General features: G+C 44.0%; 1 protein-coding gene across 2 annotated transcripts in view; it reads left to right on the forward strand.

Annotated features, from left to right (window-relative positions):
• Window positions 1-18342, forward strand: part of Tmtc4 (transmembrane O-mannosyltransferase targeting cadherins 4) — a 54712-nt gene that overhangs the window by 12104 nt on the left and 24266 nt on the right. Inside the window, exons 5-6 of one of the 2 annotated variants that reach the window (XM_050150428.1) lie at window positions 3977-4064; window positions 16130-16230. The exons of the other annotated variant lie outside the window; for it this stretch is intronic. Of the exons in view, the coding sequence (XP_050006385.1) occupies window positions 3977-4064; window positions 16130-16230 (189 nt within the window). The remainder of the gene's footprint in view (window positions 1-3976; window positions 4065-16129; window positions 16231-18342) is intronic. 2 annotated transcript variants of the gene reach the window in all.

Genomic DNA, 18342 nt, shown 5'->3' on the forward strand with positions numbered 1-18342 from the left:
ATATTTTGTGTGTTTACCTTTCATTAATTTGACACACTATCCAATTTCCTCTTATCAGCTTTCTCTGCTAATCGCTCACTCTACATTTTTTAAATGCCAGCTTTAAATGTGTGCAAAGAGCAAGGCACCTGGAGCTTATCTTCAGGAGGCAGGGGGATGCCTCACAGATGTCCTGCCAGGACGGGAAAGAGCTTCTGTGGTGTGGCCGTGATGGTCCCACCTTGTGGCATGAGGACAGGGCAGATTGGAGTAAATGTGTGTCTGTATATATGTTTTAAGAGGATGGAGTAGCAGCATGAGCCCTACCAGGTTTTAATGACATACATTTCTTTTCATTAATATGAATGTATTTTGTGCCTTTACCCCACCTCCAGCCTTAATACTGAAGATATTGTTGCACACTGTTAATAAATACTTATATTTTCTCTTTTATGTTATTACTGGTTTTTTTTTCTCCGTTTTCTCCCCTTGAGACAGGGTATCACATAGCCATGGCTAACCTCGAATGCCTGATCCTCCTGCCTCCTTCTAAGCGCTGGAATGATATAGAGGTGTTCCACCAAAACCAACTTAAGCACCTAACATTTCCTAGCTGTCCAATGTGCCTGGGGCAGAGGGTTCTGACTAAAGCCAAGGTGGCCCCAGGCAGCATGGGATCAATTGGTCACCCTTCAGTCTGATCCCTATCTGGATTCTGATTGGTAGGGAAATCTTTACAACCAAATTGACTTTGCCTCAGATGATATAACCAAAATCAGTCAACACCCTCTCCCCCAAATATGCCATCTCAAACCACTCTGGGTTGTTATCAGGCATGTGAGGCCACTGACAAGGTACTGATTCCTAGGAAGGGAGAGGAGCAAGAACAGATACTGCTAAGCCCCGATCTGGTTTTGGCTCATCTATCAGAATCAGATATTCCCCAAGGACTCCTTGAGGACATGAGGTCCCATTGTGCTCAAAGTGTGGCTAAAGATGACAAGTTGCCTGGGTTCTGGTCTCTTCAAGACTTCTGCCCACCCTTACTGAACCCAGGTGTTTGCCAAGGGTGGGACAAGAGACAAGATACAATCTTTCCATCTCAGGATGGTCTCGAATTCACCTGTAGCTATGTAGATGGGGCTGACAAGAAGAACTCTTGTCCTTCTGCCTCCACCTTCAAGTGCTGGGATTGTTGGCACGAACCGTCTGTCATACCCAGCTTCGAACACTTAGCCTTCAACACAAAGGGGATTAGTACGGGAACCCTTGCCCACTTCCTTCTGACCCCCAAATTCTTAATTCTTGTCCCTAGTAAGGAAATTTAGATGCCACTGGTTTAATTGATGAGGAAGGGTATATTGATTTTTTTTCCCCCAGAAAAATCTTGACAGGAGTGTTTGAGGGACCCTGAAAGAAAACAAAAACTGTTGGAGAGTTTACCTGAAAAATACATATTTTGCAAATATCAATAAAAAAGAGAAAAAGAAAGGAAACGAAGAAAACAAGAAAGGAAGGAAGCCTTGTCCTTCTTGTTTCTGCTCTCCAGTGGTTAGATATAGCCTGTTCTTGGATATAGCCTTGGACATTCTATCCTGTGAGCTCTCTCTTTAGTTAATACTCACTGAAGTGCTGAATCCTTCATTAAAACACTTGCCATGGGTTTCTTTTCCATTTGTTTTCATGTCAGGTAGTATAACCTTCATCGCTCAGAGACTGAGGTTGTCTTTAATATTTAGCAGAATAGGGGTGGAGCGACTGTTCAGCTGTTATACACCGAGCTCACAACCAGAAAGAAGTACAGTAGTTTACCAAAAGAAGAGCTTTCCTTTAGAAAATAAGTTCATTTGTTTCAAGTTCACTTCCTGGCGGTTCTTTGCTTGCATTTTTACTACCCTGATAGAAGCGGCTTCAACAGTCTGATCCTTTTGCCTTTGTCCTTGGCTCTTGCCAGAACTGCCCCTTCCCCTTCAGTCATTTCAAGAAGTCCTGGTTCCCTTGCCTTCCTCTTCTTGGTTTGCTGGTCAGCATTAGGTTCTGAAAGGGTTTGGGGTCCGGTCTGTCCAGAGCCACAGCTCTAACAAGGTCCTTTTCTTGTATCCCAGCTGGAGGCCACAGAAGCAGAATACTACCCCCAAGGTGTCCTTGGTCCTTTTCCTGCCTGCCACTTTGTCATATGTCTAGAAGCTCTCTGGAATTCATGAATGGAACTAACAGGGAGCCACACTCACCATGTGCCAGGCTTTGCCTGTAGCTGCATCTCTGATCACTCAGTGTGTCCTTGGTGGAATGAGCTTACCTCTGAGCATCCATAACTCATTGTGTATCCATTGAACCCTCCAGTGAACTGCCATGCTCTCTTCAGGCCCGATAAGCTTGTTTTGGCCCTTGCTTCCTGTGCTGGTTGGTTGTTACTTTGTGTGACAATACCTGACAGAAGCAACTTGAGGAAGGAAGGGGTGAGTGTGGCTCGCAGTTTGAGGGCACCGTCCATCATGGAAGGGAAGGTGTGGCAGTAGATCATAAGCTGGTTGGGCACATCTAATGAACGATAGTGCCTAGCTCACTGTCTCTTCTTTATTTAATTAAAGTCGCCAGTCCCTAAAGTGGTGCTGCACACATTAAGAGCGAGTTTACCTTAGTTAACTGGTTATGAATTCCTTTACAGAGGGTTGTCTCTGGGCTGACTGTATGTAGATCCCATCAAGTTGCCAAGATTAACCATCACGCTTGCCTCTCTGTACGTCTCCACTCACACAGACTTTTGCTAAAATAGACTCATCAACTCATTCTGTCCTCTTAGCCCTGCTTGACATCCTAGATTTCCCAAGACACCTCACTGGGCGATTGCAGCTACAGTGGACACCTCAGCCTTCCATATGTGGAAGGAAGACGATTAAAGGCATTCTTGTTTAGCTGTTGACCATACAAGCCCTTACAAAACATACGTATGTGTGCTAATTTCCACAGGCGTGGTATTTTATCTGTCCTTTGAGAAGCGATCGGTCTTCCATCCGTTAAAGGGATTTGCCACATTTGGGTGCCAGTTAGTAAAGGATACCCCGTAAACTAGAGCAATCCTCATGAGTAGGATTCTGTTTTCCCTTATATTTGGAAAACGGTTACTGGGGCAATGTAACTGGAAGAAGTGAACACACACTTTATACAGCTTCATTGTCACTAGTTGGGACTGAGAGAGAAAGGATGGGCACTGTGCTCTGTTCCATCTGATTGGTCACTTCAGAAGCATCCTTACTTGCAGTTTGAGTCAGGGAAAAGATGGCAGAGGCAGCTCAGAGTCATTAAGCCTTTTTCTTTCTGCCTAAACTTTTAACATATTTTGTACTTTTATGCCCATTGTGTTTCCAATCAGATTTAAATTTTTTGATTAGTTAATTAATTAGCTATTATGTTTATTTGTGTGTGTGTGCACTAGCATGCATGCTTGATGTATGTGCATGCCTAATACTGGGGGATGGGGCATGCATGCCATAATACATACGCATGCTAGAGGACCTGAAGTTTGTTCTCTCCATTCCCTTCTGTGTGGGTGCTGGGGTTGAACTCAGGTCTCCAGGCTTGGGCAGCAAGTGCCTGTTGCTGCTGTTCCATCTTGCTGCTCCCAGGATGCATTTTTAAAATACTGTGCACTCTGAGCTTATAACACTTTCCACTGAAAATCTCCTGTAGAACACGAGAAACCTGGGTTGCTGGTGTTCTTGAGCACAGTGTGTTAAATAACACTGTGTGCCCAGAACAATCTGTTCAAATAGCCTGGTTTCTTTTAAAGCAGTGAAGTGAAGTCCTGCACCAAGAAGGGTGCAGAGAACAAACCGGCTGTAAGATAACACCGCCAGATCTGTACAGCACTGCCAACACGATGTCATAGGTGGTGGGGTAAAGTCACTTGTTTTGTGTCTAAGGGACGTTTTGTATATCCAAAAGTTAGGAATGCTTTAATGTTTTTTATGTAAATCTTTCTCCCCCTTCTTTTAAGGTCGCTGGTGTTGTTGGCCGTGCAGATCTCCTGTGTGCCCTGTTCTTTTTGTTATCTTTCCTTGGCTACTGTCAAGCATTTAAAGAAAGTAAGCATCATGTTTGCCTTCCTCATTTGCTACCTTCTTCTTATTTCTGTCCTTTGGAGCGGTGTTAAACAGACGGCGAATTAGTCTGTTCATATCGGGTTATCGTTTGAGGCACAGTAGGTCAAAGGTCTAGACTCTTCACACGTGTTCATTTCATCGTCCCCTTGATGGTGCTGCATTTAGATCAGTGGTCCAGAGCTCCCATACCAGTGTCCTGGTGAGTAGCAAAGCTTCAGCAGAACTACTGAGGCACTTGTGATGGGGGGTGGGAGGGGTCTGTTTTATTTCCTGCAGAATTACACAATAGCACACTGCCTAGAAACTCTGTAGAGATCATATGTGTTTATGGCCGAGCTGCGCCATCATCATTTCCAAGGGTGAACTGAACCGGTCCTGTAAGAGTCTTTACTCCACTGTCCCTCCTCCTTCCTTGTGTATAGGCTAAACCTGAGCTCTGGTTGTATCTCTGGTTCTCAGATATGCAGCTCCATTGTGACATAGGAGAAGGGGGTTTTCCCCTGTGCTGGTAACGTCTGTGCTGTGTGGGTGTGACCATACCCCACATCCTTGTGCTGTTTTTTTTTTTTTAATCATGCCGAGCGAAAGAAACACTGAATATCAGTGGATTTATTGGAGTTGGGGACAAGTGAGTGGAATAGCTTCAGGTGCAGAGAAGAGCAAGGGACCGCTTCTCTTCTTGAGACCATAGGTGAAGCCGGCAGAAAGACATAACCTCCATCAGTTCCTTGTGCAGGGTCTCCCACTGGGACAACTCATGGGTGTATGATATGGGGAGGTTGTACCTGCTCCAGTCTCATAGCAGAGCGGATAGAGATGGCGCCACCAATCACGTTTTCCGTAAGATTATGACTCAGGAATGGTATGGGGTCTCCCCCTCACGGACATGGTTATTACAGATAATGTCACTGCATGTTCTAACATTGGCAGTCAGAATCTGCAGGAACACAGGGTAGGAGCGTCTCAGCATTCACACTTTTTTCCCCAAGGAAATTAAAACTTCAGACTTGCAGGCGTTTTTTTCAGAAATGTCGCTTTAAGTCATCATTTATTAATTTTAGCCTAACCTTATTAAAGCAACTAATTGCAATTAAGAATGGATTTGAGTCATCAGAAGTGCTTTTTGAAGAAAGTATATTAAATATTAAGTACTGAATATTAAACATTGATAGATTTAACATGTAGGATGCACCATATAGAACCTCCCACTGCTTTTAGAGATTGCTCTTGTGACATCATAGGGAAAATCACAGCACTAAAACGCCTTCTAATGAGTGCATTGATAAATTTGTCAGGCTTTTGAATGAAGTGTTTTTTTCAGAGTGTTGAGAAAAAACAAAAGCTACTTTGTATTCGCTTCCTGGATTCTTCACTCTCCTGTGTTCCAGTTCATGAATTTGTGCATTAAATTTATATCATATATGTGTATCTGTTTTGAGTTCCTTTATATTCATAAAATTGTTTCTAAGGGCCATCCATACAAAAAGTAATTGGTTTGTGAAGCCTTTGGAACTGGGAGTTTAGCTTGGTGGTGAATCACTTTCTGAGCATAGGCATGGCCCCAGGTTCTATTCCTAGTGTTGAAAAGGCAAAATCAATACACATGGATTCTTTAGAAACTGATGGTGAGGGTGAAGGGACTTTGGTGTGATGGGTTTTCAGTTAATTCATACTTTGGTTCCTAGGAAGTTGGTGAAGAACTGTTTCATATATACTTTAATATACTTTTCATTTTTGGTCCAATGACACTATTTATCGTTTATACTGTATTTACTTTAGCATGAGAAAGAGGGAACTATGTATTTTCAATAAAGTTAACCTGGACTTGTTTCATGTTTGTAGATCAATAGCAGCGGTGGCACTGGTTCATGTGGAACCCTGCTAGGATTATGAGTAGGTATTGATTTGTTTGACTTTCCTCCAACAGAGAGAAGACAGGATGGGTGTGGGAGCCTTCACAGAAGCCCTCTTTGCTGATTAACTTGAACTCATTTTAAGACAGGAAAGAGTAGATCAGATGGAGCCTTTGGAGTTGCTTATACTTTGTGGTTACTTGGTCTATGGGGAGTCTGAAGCTGAGTAGTTGGTGGACTCTTTTCAGGCTTCAGTGCCTTGATCCTGAAAGTTACTCTCAGCCTTGGATCTATGCATCCTTTCTGCATGCCCTGGCATACTTGAGTTGGAGATACCATAGTTACTGCAGAGTTTAAAGTGGGTGGTTGAAATCGCCGTCTCTAGAGTCTTCATCATTGTGAATTAATTCTGCTGCTGTTTGTCTGCGCTCCTAGTTTTCCTGTCTGCAGAAGGATGGAATTCTGCCTCATATTTCAGTGTCAAGTCTATAGGTTCCAAGTAGTCTGAGAGGGTCTCACACTGATTAGTTTCTTTGCAGGGAAGCCCTTCTCTCACTTGAGCTAGGTCATAGACCTGACACACACACACACACACACACACACACACACACCCGTAGTCACCTCAGGACTTTATGTCCTGATGAGCAGCCTGCCTTACTCCTCTGGACCAGTGGGATAATCCTGCACCAGCCACTCGGTCTGCTCACACTGCCCCTTCTATCCCTTGTGTACCAAGTGCTCCCTTGTCTCTTGACGAAGGTCCCATGTTTCCAGTAACTTTTCTTTATTTCTGATTTTCTTGGCTCTTTTTCAAACATGTCAAGAATAGAATGTTCTGTTGGAGTACCTTGGAAATATCTTCAAGCGCCTTAAGAGCTGATGTTCAGGTCAGCATTTGTCTTACCTAAGACCTGTCTCTTGTAAGAGGCGTACAGAGTCCATAAACCTCAGAGGAAGAACAGGAAGTTCCCTCTGCATGGAAGATGTAGATGAAATATGCTTGTGGTCTCTGATACTGTTGAAAAGTATCACAGGGGCTCATCAATTTAGATAATTAATTTCCTCACCCATCAGTCATGTTTTAAAAGTATTTCTTGTACCAGGCCCTGCATCTAATGCTGGGATTACAAAATCTAGGAAGACCAAGTCTATACTGCCCTGTGGTGGGATATAGCCACAAGTATTATATGTATATGTGTATACACACACACACTGTACACACACACACACACACACACACACATATATATATAAATATACATACATACTTTTGTTTCACATGCTGGAGATCACCTAAGGAATTTACATAGGCCAGTCAAGTGTTCTACCACTGACTTACGCTAGCCCCAGTCCAGCTTGTCCTGATTAGAATACAGCTGGCATTATTTAGAATGCCCAAGTTGCTGAGCGAGTTCCTTTTCCACTCTTCCTGAACTGGTCCTCCATCTTTCTACCTCGCATGTACTTGAGAAAAGATACCTTTTTGTGGCATTTGCAAACTAGATGGGGATGGCCTTTGCACCCCTAATACTTTGGCATCTTCTTGGGTTTTCATCAGTCCGCAGCTTTTCCTAGTAAGAGGCATTCGAGCATCTAAATTTTCATGTGTCTTAAATCATCACAGTGTTCTTTCCCCTTGCTTGTCAGTTCAGACAAACACAGGCCAAGTGGTCCCTATGGCCTCATGCCATAGCAAGATGTTCTGCCTGTGTTTGTAAGTACAGCAGAGACGTAAACCTCTTTTGTAGTAGAAGTGGAGTTTTTATTGGAATGAAAATAATCATGCTGTTTAATGTTGAGGCTTAATGTTTACAGCAGCCAGCTTAAGGACCTGGTCTTTGTACTTTTGAGAATTTGAATATATATAAAGTCAATAAAAAGGAGGTCCGGTTCTAGTTACATGTAAATTTAACATCCGGGAGAGGATTTTTACGTTGGAGCTGAGTTAATACTATTTTATAAGGGAACAGAAATGAAGTGCTCTGAGTTGGTTTAACTCGTTAGAAGGCTCTCTGAGAGGCTATAGCTCCTTTTGGTAACCTCATTAGCTTTCTTTATAGGTGCAGTCTGTATTATTGTAAAGTCTGAACACGTTTAGCTGCCTGAGTTTATTAGGCGGTAACTCTGCTAGGCTCTGACGTCCTGGCAGTTTCAAAAAATGGAGGGAAATCTCCTCACTGTCATTCCCAGGGCTCTGCCTCGTTTTCTCTTTTCTTTTCTTCTCCCTTGTGCTTTCATCATACAAGCACTTTTGGAACTGGTTTTTTTTTTTTTTTTTTTTTTTTTTTTTTTTTTTTTTTTTTGTTTTTCTTTTTTTTTTTTTTTTTTTTTTTTTTTTTTTTTTTTTTTTTTTAGTGAAAATGTTCTTATAAAGGCAACAGACAGTTACTTTTAAAAAAATCATTAAATCAGATGAATTGAAGGTATGTGGATTTTTTTTTTTAATGCCTAAACTAGGAAAGCGCTATTCTGGTGAGATGTTTTGTCAATACCAAAAGCTCTTTTAAAGCCTGCTCGAGTGGACGGAACACAGGTATGCACTGTACAGTAAGTTTGCTAGAGTGGTGTAAACAGTTCCGTTCTTCAGCCTTACCCGAGGACCGGAAGTTTCATTCACATTGGGAGGGGGGACTCTTCTTCCAGAGAGGGGTGGTCTTGCTACATTGTTACAACATATACTCACAGGACCGGAAGTCTCATTCACATATGGAAGGGGGCTCTTCCAAAGAGGGGCAGTCTTGCTACATTGTTACAGCACATACTCAGCTCAGCCAAATGCCAAGGAGATCTCAGAGCTCGTTTGTTTTTAGTCGTTAAGCCTTTTTCACTCTGCTGCTGCCCTATTGTAGTTCAGCCAGTTTTCATTCCCTTTCATTTCATTTAAGATACATTTTTTTCCTTTGACTTAGAATCATGATGCTTAAAAAAACTAAGCCTAGCCACTTGGGTGGCCCACACCTGTCACCTTGTACTCTGAGGCAGAGGCAGGGGATTACAAGTTTGAGGCCAATAGTTAATTACCTAACTGTGTCATGGAAATAAGGAAACCTGTTTTTAGGTCTGAGGTCATTGCCAGTAGACTGTTAGGAGTGGTATTTTACATCCATTTTCCCTCTCTGCCTTCATTTTCCCCTGGTTCCTCCCTTGCTCAGATTTCTCCACATGGTCCCCTGTCTGAGGACAGTGAGTCCAACTCTCATTCTATGCGTGGAAGCAGGCTTGGTTGGTTCCACACTTGGAACGTGAGTCTGATGCTCATTGTGTAGCTCTGGCAGCCACAGAGTTGTGACCACCTGTCGTGGTGGCACGGTTCCCACACACACCATGATGTGCCAGTTTCGCTTGGCGGAGCTGCCAGGCAGAGGGTGGTGAAGAGGGCTAGCTTGTACAATGTGCTGCTTTTGCTGAAAGGAGAGCTTCCCTCTGGAAGGAGTGCCAAGTCGGAGGCACATGCTTCATTAAATTGGTCACATCTGTTGGCACTTGTGGGTGTTAGTGCTGACAAGTGTCTTTCTGCTGGTTGGAGGTTTTCCCTCACTCCTTCAGCATTTGCCTCCCTTAACCTAAGGGACCGCAGCGACTTAGATATAGAGACACGGGCTGAGGCAAGGGGAGCGTGATGAGGCACACCCTTCACGTTCTGAATCTTAGGCTGTCGGTGTTGGTTGTGCCTGGTAATTGTCCTGGAGAGTGATCTTACTTGAGGTGAAAGATACAGGATGGCTACAAATGGTTCTCTGCTCTCCTGCAGTCTTCTGATCTTAAAGTCTAGTAGTCTGGACAAAGTTGGGGCAATGATCTCCAGTAAAGATACTTGTATAGAGCTGTATACAAGTTAGAATTACCTGTCTTAAGGAGACTTTATTCCTGCGCAAAGATATTCATAAATGTAAATGTATTAGAGGTAACATTTGCTTCAAGATTTATATTTACTGTTTCCCACAGTTGCTTCAAAATTTAAAATTAATCCATTTTCCTTATAATGTATTTTTAAAAAATTAAATGGCCTCTTACATGTTAGGAATACTTCCATCCTAAAGATATTTCAAGGCTAACTTAAAAATTTAAAGACTTGAGTTCTAATTGTATTTGTTTACACTGAGAAGATTACTAACTTCATGGTATTATTGCATAATTACATAAGAAATGTGTCAATATAAAAGATTTCTAATAGGGGCTGGAGAGATGGCTCAGTGGCTTAAAAGTATTAGCTGTTCTTCTAGACTAGAGGACCTGGGTTCAATTCCCAGCACCCACATGGCAGCTCACAGCTATCTATAATTCTAGTTCTAGGGGATCCAAAACCCTCACACAGAGTATATACAGGCAAAACACCAGCGTATATTAAACAAATAAATCTTTAAAAAAAAGATTTCTAATAAACATGGACCTAAAAGAAACAGTTAACTCAGCGTTACGTGCAGAGTGGCCTAGTGTTTCTGTCCCTGTTCTGAGATGTTCATACTTGGAATGAGAGTTGATAGCATTGGCTGCCTGGTTAAAAACAGCCTTAAAAACAGGAAGTCCAAATTCACCTAGGTTATGTTGCCTCTTGGCCATGATTAGCAGTAGTAGCTTTGACAAAGCAAGATTAGAAGGAAATCTTAGTTTAGGGGATTACATGGATAAAACTACACTAGTTGGGGTTGTCCCAGAACTCAGAACCAGTTTCCCAGTTTAGGTTTTTACCCACCCCTGGTGGTAAATAGAAGCATTGTGCTAATGCTGTGAAGGCTGGTTGACCCTGGTTTATAATGAATGCACAGATACACTCCGTGTTTGTAAAGAAGACCCCCTTGACTCAAATGACATGATTTTAAAGATTTGTTTATTATTTTGTGTATGTGTCTGAGTGTCTGTATATGCACTGCATGTAGGCAGGCACCTGTGTGCAAAACCCAGAGGGTATGGAGTCTTCTAGAACTGGAGTTGCAGGTAGTTGTGAGATAGATGACTCATAAGGGTGCTGGAAATGAATCCTGGGTCTTTGGAAGAGCAGCAAGTGTTCTTAACCACTGAGCCATCTCTCCAGCCCCAGACAATGGGGTTTTCAGAGATTGAGCTTTCTAGTTTAGATTCTGGAAGACACCCTAGCACGTGTGCTTGCTTAGTTATATGGCTCCAGATAAAATACAGGTAACTCTGTAGCAAAGAATAGGTGAGAAAAAAATTGTATTTAACTCAGCAGATTTGTTTCATACTTTGCAAGATTTCAGAGGTTTGGTTGGAAGACAGACATAGCAGTGTACGGGTCATCTCATCTGTGAGCCGAGACTCCCTGGTCCTGGGGTCTGCCGACACTGCCATGTAGTGGAGCGAGAACCAGGGTCTGCTTGTCCCTTTCAGTTTCCTATGTTACAGACAGAGACAAGTGGTCTGGAGGTGTAGCTTAGTTGGTAGAGTGCTTGTGTATCGTTCAGGAAGCCCTGAGTCCAGTCCCCAGTTTTCCCTGAGCCAGCCCTGTAATCTCGGCACTTGAGAGGTGGAAGAAAGAAGATCAGAAATCCAGGATCACCCTCTGCTACATAGTGAGACCAGGCTGGGATATGAATCCCTGTCTGGGGGAACAAAAAGGAGATGAATTTCAGTCTATCAAAAAAATATAATGTTATATAGAATCAGCATAAAATGTGAGACATTTTATATTAGTTTTTTTTCCATCTAGAGTCCTCAGAATCTCAGCTGGGACTAGGTACATTTCAAGTGCTTGTGAGCGTTAATTGACTTGCTTCTAGGTAGTGGCGAGTCTGGAGTGTGGCTCTCCGCAGGTGAAGCTGTCTCTGGGTTAATAACTGACCGTGGAAGGGTTGCCTTTGATCTGAAATTGCCACTAATTTCAGAGGCAATGCCTAACGGTGAATGGCGAATGGCGTTGTCTGTGCCGCAATGGTTTTTGTCCTGGGTGTGTTACATCAGAAGCCTGAGGGAGGATGCAATGAAGGACGGGGAGCGGGGACATTTGGGGGCTTTCTCCCCGCTGTGAGGAAGCATGACCAAAGCAAGTTGGAGAGGGAAGGGTTTGTTTCAGTTTACGCTTTTTCCTCACAGTCCATCCTTGTAAGAAGTCAGGGCTGGAGCTCAAGACAGGAACCTAGAGAGAGGAGTTGAAGCTTAGTGGCTTGTTCCTCCTTGGTTACTCAGCCTGTTTTCTCTGCTTAGAATGTGCTGGCCCTCCCAGTTGACCGTTAATCAAAACAATACACAGCAGACTTGCCTGCAGACCCAGCTGATGGCAGCAGCCTCTCAAATCAGAGTCCCTCCTCCCAGATAGGTCAGGTTTGTACCAAGTTGACAAAAACCAACCCAGCCCAGGGCATGAGCGGTATATTACAATCGTGGACTGACTCTGGGGAAAAGCGCAATGAAGCCATGGGCTATGTTTTCTGTTCTTATACATTAAGGCTACGTTAGCCATCCCATGAAGATGGATGTTTGGAATTCTAGACTAGATGAATGGAACAAGCCCGCAGTATTTAGCTTTTGTGTTAACAGGGTGCCTTCAGGGGTCATCCTCTGCATGTTTTAAGGGGGGACCCCCCCATGGGGGAAAATTCATCCATATTATATTTAAGTAAAACCCAAAGTAAATCTGTTTTTCTAGGCAGATATGTAAAATGATCAGGGGATGTGCTTTTAAAGTTAAGACTTTGGGAAGTCATCTATGTTTTGGTGAGCATGCTTTATAAATCAAATCCATAAAAATATAAATAAGATAGAATTGGAGGTGAAAGGCAAAGCTCCGCAACTCCAGGATGGCTGCACTGACTTAGTTCATTGAGACACACGGACTTGGGGTCTGACTAATCTTACTGTATGCTTTTCATTTGCAAGTTCTTTACATGGGGTTTTAATAATTAAGAAAATGAAATCCAGGTCACATGTTGAGGTAGAACAGAAATAGGTGTATTGACATTTATAACTGTATAGGACAGTTAGGTTTAGAGGGTAATGGACACAGTTTCAATGGACTGAGGCCGGACTTCAGCCCCTCATGCTGGGCTTGGAACATACAAAGCCTCAAATTCGGATCCTTCTTAGCATAGCAGCTTTTGGTAATGGTGGTGGTTCTGATTGTGATCTTTTGGCATATTTGTAAGGAAAGCCATCCTTCATTTGTTTGATAGAACTAGGTAAACATGTAATGGATTTTTACTGGAGAAATGTTGACTTCTAGGCCCTCCGCCATCTGAACAGCCCGGAGCTTAAGCCGAGAAATTCAGAAAAGCAAGCAGTGTAAGAGTAATATTCCTAACGGACCAGCTTCAGTGAAATGGGCTGTGTTAGGAGACGCTCGCTCAAGCCTGTGCTGAAGTTACTTGAGTCTAGGCCAGGTGGCCCCCTGCTGGAAGCATCCTGGAAAGGATCCTCCTTCATCCACCTGACATGTGTTTCCACTCAGAGTCAGCTGGGTACTGCGGCTCTCTGGTCAGTACAGTTCTCAGTGGCTCCTCTAAGCCGGGCAGGGTGCCGGCAATGTAGCTGACCGCAAGCTTGCTGCCAGACAGGGGTGATGGTGTGGGTCCGTAGAGTGTCCAGAAGATCTAGGAAGCATGTTAAAAGGGCTCGTGACTTGCTAGTTGCCATCCTTAGGATTTCTGACTCAACAGGCCTGGATGGGTTGTAGTCCTACATTTTTAGCAACGTCTAAGCTCAGACTCCAGGCCCTCGATCTGAGTAGTGCCAGTGGTTTAGGCCTATGGTTTCCCAGCTGTGGTTCCGCCCACCAAGGCCATTTGGCAATATATGTAACACATTTGGTTAGAGATGCTTCTGTTGTCTAGTGCACATAAAATTTCCTGTGATATGTAGCATTGTCCCTGCAGCAAACCATCAACCAACAAATGTCTAATTTTGAGAAATTCTCATTCGGGGCAGTAACAGAAACCCAGACTCTATAATATACTGAAGAATGTCCTGATGGATTGGGGGTTATGGTTATGCAGTTTATAGGCTGTGACTCCTCATTTAACCTGGGGTGTCAGTTAGGGACACCTACCCACAGGCAGTCGGACAGGCAGGCCACTTGCTGTTGTAACTGCAGCAAAGCAAGTGAATTTGCAAGGGAGACTGGCTGGGAGAGCGGGGGTGTGGCTTCACAGCTTAAGTGACATTTGACAGCTTCATAAGAAGGGTAGGATTTTGCCAGAGGCATACTAGCCCAGGGGAGTGGGGAAAGCAAAGCAGAGTGGGAATCTGTTGAGTTGGCTACTGTGCCTGGGATTGAATATAGACCAGGGAAGCCAGAGGGGTGCCAGGTGGTGACAGTAGCAAGGCCACTAATGAAAGCCATACTCACAAGGGTTACCCTTAGCCTGAAGGCAACAGCAGGTGTCGGTCCTGGCAGAAAATGGTGCTGCTCATGCTTTTGTGAGCTTCCAAAGGGTTCAGCTAGCTGTAGCCGTCATCATCTTGAAGGGTATCTTAGCCCACACGCAGAGGGCATGAGGTGGAGGTCACCTCTGGCGCACTTCGGGTCCTGGTGATTATTGGCAGGACATGAAAGACTTCCATCCTGGGGCTTTGCCAGTCAGTCCTTAATAAATCACAAGACTTATATCCCAGTCAGGGTATGCACATGCATGTACACACGTATGCTTGCATGCGTGCGTGCACACACACACACACACACACACACACACACACTGTGCTGGTTTCTGCAGTGAGCACTTTAATGAGAACCGTGGTGTACCTTAGTCAGGGAACGCAAATGCACATATGCATGCATGCATGCGTGTTTGCACGTGTACACACACACACACACACGCACACACACACTGCCGGTTTCTGCAGTGAGCACTTTAATGAGAACCGTGGTGTACCCTAGAAACTGCTCTCTCTGCTTCACACATTTTGTGCCAGGAGGATTCACCAGCCACTCCCCTTGACTATTGTGTTGGAGCCCCATAGAAATCCCATCGCACTGACCTGAGGAAATGGTGGTTTACATACAGTGTTTTATCAGCTGCCCCTGTGGTTTCCACACTGTGTCAAGTGATTTTTTTAAATGTTTCGTGTTTGATCTGGTTTTTATAGTTACATATGGCTAAGAACTTGGTTCTACAGTGAAAAGTACGACTTCCTCCCCAGCTCTATTTTTTCTTTGCTCACTAATTACAATAGTCAGTTTCTTATGTATATCGAGAGGTATGTTTTGCCTTCATGTGGTTTATAGCATAGCGGCAAGTCATTCCCCTATAGGCTTTCCGTCTACCGCGAGATAGGTTCATTACCGTATCTTAATAGATGGGAGGAGTAAGTGGAAGTAGCTTGTGAGGTGCTGTGTGGTGGTAGTGAATGTCAGAGAAGTTAGATGTCAAGTCCTTGTGGTGGAACCCAACACGCGAATGATTGGTTCTCCCAAGAAGATGCGGTTGTTTATTTACTTCTGTGGGGACTGAGGGCTTCAGAGAGGGGTCAGGGGTGACACCTGCTTGTTACACCGAGACTTCTTCAAGCTGTTCAACACAGGTCACTGGATTGTATTTTCTGTTGACCACAGAGGGTGTACACCCGCCTCCCCAGAAGTCAGTTTGGCCATTGTCCCTGCCCTCTGGGTTTCTCATCAGTTTATATGTTGACTTGCTCTTGAATGCTAAGCCCCCATAAGGGTTGCAGCCCAAACATACCCATGACCTTTACTGGTCCGGAGTGCTAGGAAAACAGGTCATCCATCCGTGGTACTACTCTTTAGTGGTAGAGTCAGAGCCATTGCTCACAGAGAGGAGCAGATTCAGCCCAAGCCCTCTGGTGTACGGAGCCCAGTCCTCATCCCTGACGTAAGAGTCTGGGAGATGTGTGGGCATTCCCAACTCCTTTTTTTGTAATAGCAGTGGAGACCGTTGAGTCATTCTGCAATCAGGCGGATTGTTTACAGTGTCAGAGTTCTCAGTACCACTTGTTAGAATGGCCCTATAGTGGTGAGCAAGTAGGGAAGAAGAAACTTACTCCATGGGGACTCTGGGTTGTAGCATCTCTGTGGCCAGAGCTTACTTACAATGCTTCTCGATGCCTTAAGATGGGACATGTGTCCTATCTCTAGAGTATTGTCCAGTCAGAGTGTAGAATCGCACATTGGTCCATCAAGGGACCACACTCAGGTTAGTGACTCTGTGAGGTGCATGCTTGGAATTTTACTTGCTGGCAAGATGGAATGTATTATTTCATAACTTACGTTTTGTTGTCTGTTACTGGCAGGGAACAAGGAGGGAACATACTCTTCTACCTTCTGGGTGTTGCTGAGTATCTTTCTGGGAGCAGTGGCCATGCTGTGCAAAGAGCAAGGAATCACTGTGCTGGTAAGAGGTCAGACACTGATGGGGCCTGTCTTTTGTACACATCCATTCCCTCCAAGAGAGACACCGTGAGCATCCCACTCCTGGGGCCTCTTCGGCTTCTATGTGTCATCACCAACCTATCTTAGTCCTCTCTGGACTAACGATCCTGGCTGCCACAGTGCCAGCATTTCAGATGGGGATTAACTGGTGTTAACTGGCTCTTCTGACCATGACTAGTGAATAGCGGAATCTGGTCTGTGGAAAGTTCTTAGGGAGAGGGAGTATGGTTCCTCCATGTGGAGTGGTCCCTCAGAAAAACATTGAGACGTTCTCATCCTTAGCAGTCCTGTATAGAACAAGGAACTTTGCCAGCCACCAAAACCTTCTAGGCAGCCACACCCTTGACTCTTCTTCTCAACCCAAAGAGACTTGAGTCAACACCTGAGACACCTTGAGCTGATTAAGCCCAGTTCAGGATTCGTTTTCCTTTTATGGGTCCAGCAAGCAACCCTTGTTGTGCCCAGCTGTGCCTGCAAGGCAGGCACTATACCACCAAATGGAATCTTTAGTCCCTGGTTTCTTTAACATTGAGCATTCATAGCCCATTTCCACCAAGGACGTTTTTTACACAACCCCTGGTATATAATATTGGCATACATGCATTTACTGATAATAAATCATAATTTATTTTAAAGCAATTCTTTGGTATATCACAATTTTACCATCTATTAATTAAGCAGGGTGTATTTGCATGATGTGAGGTAGATGTGTTGGTCTAACAAAATCCAACCTAACAAAACACTATTTTGATACTTTAATGCTTTTGAATGATGGTGGGGAAAGATTAAATGTGTTTTTTTCCATAATTAAACCATTGTGTTTCTATAACAGCAGAGAACTTGGTATGTAAAGGGACTGTAGTTCATGGCATGCAGAAGTCCAGAGTCTGAACCATGGTGTTTTGGGTGTTGTATGGAGCACACATTGCCGAGAATGCATTTTGTGTGTTCAGAACCCGAGCTTCAGTAAAGTTGCACAGTGGACCCTCGGCAAGGGCCCCTACAAACACATTGGATTCATTATGGGTTTTGATTTTGAATTAATTTTGGGTTATTGTGTATTCAGAAACTTTGTGTCGTTGCCAGGCCTTTTTGGTTTTGGTTTCTTTTTTTTTTTTTTTTTTTTTCGGTTAATTATACGGCCTCACATAGGATCATGACCACAGTTCAAGAAGCCTTGGCCTAGTTACTGTAGTATTTAAAGAGGTGTGTAGAGCAAGTGAGATGGCTCAGTGGGTAAGGGTGACTGCTACCAAGCCTGGTGATCTGAGTTTGATCCTTGGGACCCACATGGTGGAAGGAGAGGACTGGCTCTCACAAGTTGTCCTCCGACTACATGCTTACTGCACGGACTGCATGCCCATCCACGCCCACATAAACTTCTTAGATGGCCTCTTCTCTGCAGTTGTGCCTCATCATACAGTTTACAGTTCTGAGAATTGAAGCTTCCATGTGTATGTATAGTACGTGTATCATATTCACTGTGTTTATATCATGGGGTGCATTCTACTCTAGTATTCTAACACAAGAAAGGCCATGTTCATAGAGCATATTCTCAGTGGGGGAGAAAACCGGTCATAAATGACACCTCATATGGATGCTGAGTGTTGAGTGTGTTATTCTGTGTCTAAAGTAAGCAGGACAGGGCTCCCTAAGCAGGTGGGCACACGTTAAAAAGCCCCCATCCTCCTCCTCCCATATAGCCTTTCTTGGTCTTGTATCACACAGGAAAGCTTAGAAACCAAGGGTGTGAGCGAAGAAATGAAAAGTAAAATGTGATAGTTGAGTGGCTGCACAGAAATAGGTTGGGAGAGAAAGAGCAGTCAGAATCTGGGGCTTGATACAAGTCAAAAGCAAAGATTGGTGCTTTTATCAAGCTCTGTCTGCAAGGCAGAGTTTAGCAAGTAAAGGATGTGGCGTAAAGATACTTGAGTCTCGAACCAGAGACGGCTCAGCGATGGAAAACACTTCTTACAGAAGAGTTGGTTGGGTTCAGTTCCCAGCACCTGTGTCTGGTACCTCACAGCTGCCTGCTTTCGACCCAAGGGAGCCTCTGTGGACAGCAGGCATGAGA

This window comes from Alexandromys fortis, unplaced genomic scaffold, assembly GCF_014885135.2.
Source record: "Alexandromys fortis isolate MF-2015 unplaced genomic scaffold, M_Fortis_MF-2015_v1.1 scaffold_66, whole genome shotgun sequence".
NCBI classification, from domain to species: Eukaryota; Metazoa; Chordata; class Mammalia; order Rodentia; family Cricetidae; genus Alexandromys; species Alexandromys fortis.